At 52.1% G+C, this 10,131-nt stretch overlaps 2 protein-coding genes across 3 annotated transcripts in view; one reads left to right on the forward strand and one right to left on the reverse strand.

The window, feature by feature from the left end:
* Positions 1-73: 73 nt before the first annotated feature.
* Arl16 (ADP ribosylation factor like GTPase 16) lies at positions 74-2,966 on the reverse strand. The gene is made up of 5 exons (XM_055592253.1): positions 2,882-2,966; positions 2,721-2,778; positions 2,258-2,371; positions 1,535-1,650; positions 74-1,383 (listed from the first exon to the last, which is right to left on the reverse strand). The coding sequence occupies exons 1-5, from the start codon at positions 2,941-2,943 to the stop codon at positions 1,212-1,214; spliced, it is 522 nt and encodes a 173-aa protein (XP_055448228.1). The 5' UTR covers positions 2,944-2,966; the 3' UTR covers positions 74-1,211.
* A 162-nt stretch (positions 2,967-3,128) lies between these two features.
* The window catches only part of Hgs (hepatocyte growth factor-regulated tyrosine kinase substrate), a 15,694-nt gene continuing 8,691 nt past the window's right edge, over positions 3,129-10,131 (forward strand). For both annotated transcript variants that reach the window (XM_055592225.1, XM_055592226.1), the window contains exons 1-7: positions 3,129-3,258; positions 4,475-4,559; positions 5,019-5,094; positions 5,486-5,578; positions 7,295-7,418; positions 8,461-8,513; positions 9,667-9,735. In XM_055592225.1, coding sequence (XP_055448200.1) covers positions 3,222-3,258; positions 4,475-4,559; positions 5,019-5,094; positions 5,486-5,578; positions 7,295-7,418; positions 8,461-8,513; positions 9,667-9,735 — 537 coding nt within the window. In that variant the 5' untranslated portion in view covers positions 3,129-3,221. The remainder of the gene's footprint in view (positions 3,259-4,474; positions 4,560-5,018; positions 5,095-5,485; positions 5,579-7,294; positions 7,419-8,460; positions 8,514-9,666; positions 9,736-10,131) is intronic.

Genomic DNA, 10,131 nt, shown 5'->3' on the forward strand with positions numbered 1-10,131 from the left:
CCCTCTTCTGGCTAAGCTCCTTCCCTCCAGCCCAGTCCGGTGCCCAAGCCGAAGGGGAAGAAGAGAGCATGGCGCAGCCCCAACTCTGCTTTATTACACATTACCTGCCTGTGCTTGAGCCTCCTCCCACAGACCTTAGGCTTAACTATAACATCCAGTATCGTTTCCTCACTCTTCTTACTCTGGCTCCTCGCCCACTCCAGGCTCAGGTCTGGTCTTTGCTGCCATCTTGGACTCCAGACCATGAAAGCAGTCTTTAAATATTGACAGGTAGGACGGGCATCAAACTGAGAGGCACTGACATACACACAGAAAGTAGCTCTTGGTGTGAAGAGCAAAATATCTATGGGTTCTGCAGTTGCCTGCACTGTCCTGGTTGAAATCAGGCACCCACATCTTACAGGTTTTTCTCAGCAGATTTGAGCTCATATTGGTCAAACTGTCAGGTGTTCCCTAAGTCCCAGCAGAATGTTCCCACCTCCTGTGTGCTGCCTGAGCCTCCTCTTGCCTGTGGGAATTCATCCCCCCACCTCTTTGAGCACTCAAGTTTACTGAGCAAATGAACCAGTAAAAAAACTCGTTTCCATTGAGGGCACCTCCCCCATCCTGATATTTTTGTGTTTTGAGACTGTCTCACTGTTGTGTAGACCACAACTCACAGATCATCCTGCCTCTGCCTCCCAAGTGCTGGGATTAAAGGAGTGCTACACCATACCTGCCCCTGCCACTCCCACCGTTTTGGGAGAAGCTGAACTCCTTAGCTCAAAATGATCCTTCCACATGGTCTCTTGAGTAGCTCAAGCCACAGGTATGTACAACAGCCTACCTGGTCTTTCTCATCTGAGACACAGTTCTTACTCATTGTCTTCCTTAACTTTGTATTTTTCTGGGAACATGGTCAGGATAACAGGAACTCAGATAGGCAGAGCTTGTACTACAAAAAGGATGTGGGGTCAGTGTAGCTGTGTAGTGTCAAGTCCTCAGACAGGTCCCAGTCCTTGTGTGAGTTTCAGCAGTGGTCCTCTAGATGGCAGACAGCATCAGCCACCTGCAGCCTGTCCCCTAGGTCTTGTCCACCATCACTGCAGAGATCCCTATCACTTGGGGACACATAGGGTGGTCTGCCATGTCAAAACAGACCTTCAGAGGCTACCAAGCCATTCCCCGTCTTCTAGGCGCGGGTGGGTCAGCCATACTTCTCCATCTTGCAGTCAGCTGCTGCATCTGTGTTGATCCTGGAGCCAGAGCAATACTGTTGCCAATCCAGTGCCTTCCCTGGCGCTTATTTCTACTGTGGTGATGTTCTGCTTGGCACAAGCGATGATGTCTGGGAGCCTCATTAACGACTTTATTTCCTCCACGGTCATGTAACAGGGTAGGTCACTGTAAAGAAGCATTTATCAAAGGGGTGCCTTCCACAAGTGTGTCCTCCCCCAGCTGCCCCTTCCCCCCCGCACCCCCATGGACCCCATGCTCTTGCTGCACTCCTTGGGATGCCCTGCCCGCCATCATTCCCCAGCCCCTAGACCCATACATTTTATTGAAGAGTATCAGGACCGAGGCTTCTGCAAGTTCTTGTGCAGAAAGGAGACCCAAGAGCTGCATGCAGGATGCAGAGAGCTGGGTGGGGTTGGAGGCATCCATCACAAACTAGGAGAAAGGAAAATACTACAAAAGGAAGGTAGTCCTGGCCAGTGCTTCATGTGGGCACTACACAAGGACTCCGGAAGAGCACCTTTTAAAACGAGAATTTCTTTTTATGATGCTGGAGATTGCCCCCCAGAGCTTCACATGAAGACAGGCACGCACTCTGCTGGGCTGCACGTCCAGCCCCAGAAGGGCTTTTAAGCAATAGGCTTTGGAAATACGCAGCAAAGGGGCGTTAGTTATAGAAAGACGACCCGATGTCATGGGTGCCTTTTTACATGGAGTCTACTTCTGTGACTATCAGTTCTCCATCCCAGAATTCGGAGCTTCTAGGGACAGGACCGACCAGGGGATGTAGAAATGTTGGGCATATTCAGGTACCTAGGCGAGAAACAAGCAGTGCCTTCAGCAAGCCCTCCTGGTGCCCGAGCCCTACTCAGGGGTGCAAACCAATGCCTGAGGGCAAGCATTGGTGCCTAGGTCCCCTTTCCTTGAACAGTCACCAAAGACCGCCAAACCCCTCCCATACAAAGCAGGCTCTCGTACTTGCTTTGTATGGGAGGACAGGGAGACACACTGACCACAGAAGAAGCTTGAAGTGTTGACCCACCAGAAGCGAATGGCAGTTTCCATAGTAGCTGGGCCAAATGGGGCTCACGCACCCCCCAAGCTCTCGGATGGTGATCTTCCTGTGGGCCACGATGTCAGTGAGGTTGGTACCCACCTGTGGGAAAAAACACAGTGCGCAGACCGGTGCGAGCGGTGTAAAGCCCTGAAAGGCAGTTCCGCGGTGGGGAGCTTCGGGCCGCCACCGAGAAAAGCAGCTCTGGGACTCCAGTCCGACGTCAACCACAGACGTGGGCCCTGAGGGTGACAGCGAAATGAGTCTCTTGAAAAATGTGCCGAGAGAGGCGGGCTTCGGGTTCCCTGCAGACCCAGCTGTCCAGTGGCGGGAGATCCTCTGCCGAAGACAGCACCCAACCCCCTGACCACTGGCACCACGGTTAACACTAGGAGAGGCCTGAGGCACTCGGCAAACCGCAAAGGTGACCCCGGGAGAGGCGGACACCTACCGTGGGGCGCGTCGGCGGGGCCTCTCCCAGGTCGCCCTTGCCATCTCTCGAGCTCAGCTGTACGGGCTGTCAAGGGTCTGAGTGAGGCAAAGGGCGGCGTGCCCTCCCTCCAGCCTCCCTCCCGCCTGGGCTCCCTCCCGCCAACACGGCGCGGAAGGATATTCTGCAGGCGCTTCACCAGCAGGGTCTTCCCGACCCCCGCAGCCCCCAGCAGGAGACACATCCCCGGCCTGTCCACGCACTTGTACGTCAGAGCCCGCCTCCGCCCAACTTTCATTGGATAGATCTTTTTTCCTAACTGTTCATTGGTTAGCCGCTCGGACCAATGGACGCTCAGAGTCAGCGGGCAAGCGCAAGCCCTCCCCTCGGAGGAGGTCACGGGGCGGGGCGGAGGCACTGCGCGTGCGCGAGCAGAAAACAGCAAGTCGGAAGCGGAAGTTGGGGGGCGCGTCAGCTCCGAAAGAGGGAGCGCCTGCGGTGTCGGTCCGGAGTGGGGTCGCCATGGGGCGAGGCAGCGGCACCTTCGAGCGTCTCCTAGGTAACGCGTCCGCCCGCCAGCTCGGCGTCAGCCCTCTCGCGCACCCGCCTCCGTAGGTCTCAGGGGGGCGGGCGGGCCCACCCGACCGGCCGCCGGCCTCCCGGGAGCACTGCACGATTCCCAGGCCTCGGGTGTGGCCGCCCGTACTGGGCACCGCGTCCCGGGCTTCCAGTGAGGAATGCTCTTTGGGAGTCCGCAATGGACCTCTCTTCCTCCGGGTCCGACGGACCTGAACCGATTGGGCCAAAGTCCTGAGTCATGAAGTCTGTGACTCAGATCTTAGCTTCATGCCGGTCCCCTGACCCTAAAACCTGCTGGAAGGGTGAAACCGACACTGCCTTCCTTAAACGTTTTAAGCTTCTTGAGGAATGCTTCCTCGGACCCCGCCAGCCCCACCCTGATTATCCCTTGGGCTCTGGAAGTGCCCCAGGATTTTGGAAGACATTTTTTCTAATTGTGGAAGGTGCTTTGGATCCTATCTGAGCCTCCTGGAGAGTGTAAACTTTAGGAGGGAAAATGGGTTCGACGTTCATGCTCCATTCCCTCAATAAAAATGTTCGGTGTCCAGGAACAAGTGCCAGGGTGCCACCATGGTCTGCTCATCTTTCTGAACTAAAGTTTTCAAAGGGGATCTTAGATGAAACATTTTCCTTACCCTCATTCCTGGTAAGAATTCTTCAGGTATGAATCCAGTAACTTGTTGAATCGCTAGCGAAGGTGCTGTATATTGGGATAGCTCATTGTTATAAAACAGAAGTGTTAAGGATGTGAAGAGGTAAGAGGTGTTGGCTAGAGAGTCCTTGGAGGAGTGGAGAAGTCGTGGTCCGTCATCTCCGCAGAGCCTGTCCAGCTACGAGCTGAGAGACAGGGGAGAGCGTGGCGTTTCACAGTGCCTAGCAAGCTCCGACTTGGGGCATTCACCACCCTCTGTCTTTAAAGGGGATGCGGGTAGTGCCCATCTTCTGGGGTTCTGTGGGAACTGAGTGAATTCAGAGCTTGAAATGACAGCTGGTACGGGACAAGTGCAGCAGTCATTATTCTCTGTAATTTCAAATTTGCTTCTTGCATGGGAGGATGCCATTTCTGTGGTTGTCAGTGTACCTCAAGAGGGTTTTCTGATTGTTTCAATTGTTTAAAAAGAGGGAAATTGCTGGCCTGGGAGCCACCTCAGAAACACAGCACAGTGGGCTCCTTGAATGGCATCTCTTTCCCTCAGACAAAGCCACCAGCCAGCTGCTATTGGAGACAGACTGGGAGTCCATTCTACAGATCTGCGACCTGATCCGTCAGGGAGACACGCAGTAAGTGAGGAGGGCCAGTGCTGACGTCTTTTGGTGCCCAACCCCTTCTTCTGAGCCCTTTATGTAGGCAGCTGCCTGGCCCACATCCTGGGGGTTTTGGTATCTTGAGACACTGAAGGCTGTGCAGTTTGGATATACTTAAGTCTTGTTAATATTTTCTAGGAGGTCTGAAGGACCACAGTGGTGGGTGGAAGGCTGGGCAAATATTTCAGTTGATAGAGTATTTTCTTAGCATGTGTTAAACCTTGGGTTTCATCCCCAGCACCATATAGGCCAGGTATGGTGGCCACCCAGGACTTGGGAAGTGAGGACGAGAGACTAGGAAGTCCAAAGTCTTCCTTAACTACGCATTGAGTTTGTCAAAATAAATAAAGGTGGTGGAGAGCATTCCTCACCTTGCTGAGATGTTTCTTTTCCTTTTCTCTTTCTGCTGTTATTAATCTTTGTTTTTCCTTTCAGAGCAAAATATGCTGTGAATTCCATCAAGAAGAAGGTCAATGATAAGAACCCACATGTGGCTTTGTATGCTCTGGAGGTAACTAGAGTCCTGTTGCAGTTTTGTTTTGGTCTTCAGACTCAAAAATTCTTAGCTTTCTACTGTGAGGCAGTCATGCCTGATTCCCTGGGCACATACCACAACCAGTGGACTCCCTGTAGCACTAAGGACAGCTGGGAGCATTTCCACCAAGCTTGGTCACTTACGAGAACAGGGAGGCAACATTCTAGTTGTAGTCCAAACATACACCCCTGAGGGATGGGATAGCAGTGACCTTGACCACAAGTGATATTGTGGCCTGTCTTTGAGTTGCTGCCTGGGGTTTCTGGCAAGTTGGATGGGTTCAAAAGCCTGTTAGAGGCCTGTCTTCCAGCAGGAGGCTCCCTGCCCAAAACACAAGGTAGGCCTTTCTCTTCCTTGGGGTTTTCAGGTGATGGAGTCTGTGGTAAAGAACTGCGGCCAGACAGTTCACGATGAAGTGGCCAACAAACAGACCATGGAGGAACTGAAGGAACTGCTGAAGGTTGGTGTTCTGGGAGTCACGAGGGAAGGTGGATTCAGGTAGAGAATCGCCACCTGGAGCAAGAGCAGCGGTGTTTGTGTTAGAGGAGGTGAGGGTAAGAGTTAGTGCTCTGATACTGTGGTTCGTGGTTCTAGCTTAGGTCCTGGGAGAGGCACCTCCAGGCTCATGTGTGAGATGAGAAAGACACTTCATTTCGGGCTGGGGAATGCTTCCCAGAAGCGGAGCATGGAGCTGAGTCTTTAGGGGCAATAGGTTTCTTGCCTGTGGGCAGAGATGGTCATGAAGTATGTGTAACCAGAAGCTTGAAGAAGCTCAGAGCAGCAAGCTCAGGGATGGGAGAGACCTGAGCAGGGAGGGTGTGTCTGTGACAGCGTTGGGAGGGCAGAAGGATAGAGCAGGGAGCCCCCCCAGGGAGTGTGGAATTCACACCCCTCAGCAGAGGAAGAAAGGCTCTGAATCCATCTGAGATTGTTCCTAGGACCACCTAAAGGGTTGTGATGTGGATGGTGATGCTCCCAGGTTGGCAGAGGACACTGTTCACCATTTCATGTGACCAGGTATCGGAGTTTGGCCTCACAGGAAGCCCCACCCTCAACTCATGCTGCCAAGAGCCTGTCTCGGGCACTGAGCTGTTAGCTGGGCCCTTGTCATTTGGCCAGTGTGTTGATGGTCCTAGGTGCAGGAAGGCAAACCATTAGGAACCGTCCCTGCTCTTGTTTTAGCTGTGTGGAGATGCATCGGGCCGGTTTGCCCCTCTAGTGGAGGAAAGGCTTAGAGGGAAACCCAGATCTCGGCATAAGAGCTTATCATACCCACATAAGGTATCATGGTCTTCTTGAGAGAGTGCCAAGCATGAAGGTGGACTGTGGCGCACAGGATCTGAGCCCTGTGGAGAAGTGGAGAAACCTCTGGAAGGGCTATCTCCCTGCCTCTCAGACTGTGGCTAGAGGGAGACCTGGCTCCGAGGTGTCTGTCTCCTCAGACCAAAGGCAGTGCTTTCTAGTCCTGCCTGCCTAGTGCATCCTGTAGCACTAGTTTAGTAATGGTTGTGGACCCCAGACACCTGTGTTACTGACCAGGCTTCCCTGGACAGATGGAAGGAAGCGTGGTTATAGATGAACCAGTGTAGTTTCTGGGAGTCCCCTAATTTCTTTCAGGACTAAAAAATGACCCATCCGGGCAGGGTAGCACATGTCTTTAATCCCAGCACTCAGGGAGGCAGAGGAAGGTGGATCTCTGAGTTCAAGGCCAGCCTGATCTACAGAGTGAGTCCAGGACAGTCAGGGCTACACACAGAAACTGTCTCAGAAAACAAACAGACTAACAAACAAACCTGTGACCTTGAGCAAGTATAGACGCCCAGGAGGGTGACTCCTGAGATTAGATTGGTGCCTAGCCACCCCAGGGACTCTCCCAGGCCTTTGTGCCAGTTGTCTCTGCTCAGGGCAATTGGCCTCACTAGATGTTCTTCGCACTGAGACGTCTGACACTAAGAGTGTCCTGCAGGGGTTGGAGAGATGGCTCAGTGGTTAAGAGCACTGTCTGTTCTTCCAAGGGACCCGGGTTCAATTCCCAGCACCCACATGGCAGCTCACAACTGTCTGTAACCCCAATTCCAAGGAATCTGACACCGTCACACTAATGCACATAGAATAAAATTATTAAAAAAAAAAAAAAGTGTCCTGCAGCCCTTTCCACTTTCTTGTCACCCCACAGAGGCAAGTAGAAGTTAATGTTCGGAACAAGATCCTGTACCTGATCCAGGCCTGGGCACATGCCTTCCGGAATGAGCCCAAGTACAAGGTGGTGCAGGACACATACCAGATCATGAAGGTAGAAGGTGAGTTAGAATGCGCCAGCCCCAGGCTGAGAACACGGTCACCAGGAGCCATACACTTTCAGGCTAGCAGTTAAACTGGGTGGTCTCAGGATACAGGGTAAGGGAGAATGGACTGGTCCTCCCTGAGGGACCGGCAGTGGGAGTAAGGAGGTGGTGCTCCCAAAACCTTGGAGAGCCACGTGGAGCTGAGCCCCAGTTCTGGCACAGCCCTGCTTTCTACTCACCCTCCCTTAGGGAGTCGGCTATTTTCAGATGGTAAACAGTCAAGTCTGTGGGTAAGCACAGGTCACAGTGACATGTTTCCTGGGGGCAGCGTAGGATGAGCCGTCAGGGAAGACCACTCTGGGCAACGCCATGGGTTGCAGGAACTCTGCCCCAAGGAGCAACCCCAGGGCCGTGGCACCTTGTTTACCTTGTCTTACTGTTTATGGGTGCTTTGCCTGTTGTATACATCTGTGGACCTGGCGCCCCTGAAGGTCAGAAGCGGGTGTGGGACTAAAGTTACAGACAGTTGTGAGCTACCGTTTGTGTGCTGGGAATCAAACTAGGGTCCGTTGAAGGGAGCAGCCAATGCTTTACCACTGAACTGTCTCTCCACCTCTGCCTTGGCAAAGAACACCAGTTCAGACCCTGGGGTCAGAGTACACTGTGCCTGCAGGAGAGATGTGAGTGGCTCAGGCCAGAGGACAGCGAGACCAGAAAACTGTGTGTGTGTGTGTGTGTGTGTGTGTGTGTGTGTGTGTAAGTCACTGGCAGGTTTTAGGCAAGGTCATGGAGGTGGCAGGTCTTTTTCTCATGGCCTCTGTGTGCATTCCTTGAGATAGAGCATCCCTAGAGAGTTGGTGGAGATTAAAGAGAGGGGATAGTGGATTAGGATGTTTTGGTAATTCGTGGTTGGGCTTGGGTCTCAGAGAACTCTTGAGTGTCCTTTCCACATCCTGTCAGTTGTCAGTTTTGGCTGGTGAGGCAGATGTCAGGGGTTGGGACGTGGCTGAAGGGAGGAAGGAGGAGCCCAGTGTTGGTGACCACCTTTTCTTCCCAGGACATGTCTTCCCGGAGTTCAAGGAAAGTGACGCCATGTTTGCTGCTGAGAGAGTAAGTCCTGGGCAGGCCACCACTGATTGCTCTCAGTGGCTTTGGGAAGAAGGCAGGAGGCCCTGGGGCTCTTTCTTGTTTGGGGTTTGATAGGGATGGCTCATGCCTTTAATCCCAGCATTCCACAGAAGGCTTGCCTTGAACTTTAGGACATCCTGTGCCAAGTATGTAATGAGGCCCTGACTCAAAAGAAAGAAAGTGGAGCCCTGTATGGTGGCACACGCCTGTAATTCCAACACTCAGGAGGCAGAGACAGGCAGATCTTTGTGAGTGTGAGGCCAGCCTGGTCTACAGAGTGAGTTCAGGACAGCCAAGGCTACATAGAGAAGCTCTGTCTCAAAAAAAAAAAACAAAACAAAAAACAAAATACAACAATAACAACAAAAAGCAGCTGTCCCCACAGGTCAGGTTGAAAAAGTGTGTGTGGGGCCTGTGAGCTGTAGCTACTGGGACATTTGGCTCATACAAGTATGACTCAGGGCTGAGCACTTCTTGGCAGGTAAAACTCCAAGTCTAATCTCTAGCACTATTTAAAAAAACAGAAGTGGGTGAATTGTGTGTTTTGTTTGTTTGGTTGGTTGGTTTCTCCATGCAGGGTTTCCTTGTATAACCTTGGCTGTCCTAGAACTTGCTATATAGACCAAGGTAGTCTTGAAGTCACAGAGATCCACCTGCCTCTGCCTCCAAGTGCTGGAATTAAAGGCACGTGCTACCAGACCCAGAGTGAATTTTTTACACAACCCTAAGACTAGGTTAGTTGCAGTGGTGCATACCTTTAATCCCAGAACTTTGGAGGCTGAGGCAGGCAGATCTCTGTGACTTTAAAGCTAGCCTGATCTGCACAGTGAGTTTCAGGACAGCCAGGTCTACAGAGTGAGACCCAAAAAGCAATGACAACAACAACAACCCCACGTTACAAAACGGAGAAGGGCAGGGTTATACTTAGGACAAGATATCTGTTTGGAGGAGGCTCTTTTCTTTGAAGCAACCTAACCTGGGCCTGTAGTTTAGGCCACTGATTTGGGTGGGCTAGGCAGAGCTACTCCAGTCACATTGGGCCTTCTCTGTGTGCCATTCCTATCTGGGACATGGGTTAACTCTCTTAAGCACTTAAGGAGGGAAAATGTCATATGATCGTGACTGTTGTTTCCAGGCCCCCGACTGGGTGGACGCTGAGGAGTGCCACCGGTGCAGAGTACAGTTTGGGGTGGTGACCCGCAAGGTGAGTACCCCAGAGAGTTGGGTGTTCAGTTCTTTGCCCCTGTTATCTTCACAAAAAGCCGTGCTTCTCTTGTGCCATCCTATCTCTTCTGCTCCAGCCTGACGGTATTGTAAGTAAATCCAGCTCAGAACGATGTGGTGCTTGGACCAGGAGCTTGGTTTATGGCTTCTATGATGGTCAGTACCCTCATTTGAAGTTTGCCTGATGGGCAGGGCCCAGCTTCACCTTGGGGATCTGAACATCAGCTTCTTGGGCTGAGGTCTGAGTCAAGGCCACTCTAGTCTTTCTCCAGAATTGGGTAAAGACCTCTTTCTTTCTTTCTTTCTTTCTTTCTTTCTTTCTTTCTTTCTTTCTTTCTTTCTTTCTCTCTCTCTCTCTCTCTCTCTCTTTCTCTCT

Source organism: Psammomys obesus, unplaced genomic scaffold (assembly GCF_907164565.1).
Source record: "Psammomys obesus unplaced genomic scaffold, mPsaObe1.curated_primary_1811, whole genome shotgun sequence".
Classification (NCBI taxonomy): Eukaryota; Metazoa; Chordata; class Mammalia; order Rodentia; family Muridae; genus Psammomys; species Psammomys obesus.

Bases quoted from the DNA above. Each gene is read 5' to 3' on its own strand.
- Arl16 (XM_055592253.1), bottom strand. From the start codon at position 2,943: ATGTGTCTCCTGCTGGGGGCTGCGGGGGTCGGGAAGACCCTGCTGGTG. The intron at 2,372-2,720 runs GTAGGTGTCCGC...TTTTTCCCACAG, and splicing joins CCCCGCCGACGCGCCCCACG to GTGGGTACCAACCTCACTGA. The intron at 1,651-2,257 runs GTGGGTCAACAC...CCTTTCTCCTAG, and splicing joins GAAACTGCCATTCGCTTCTG to TTTGTGATGGATGCCTCCAA.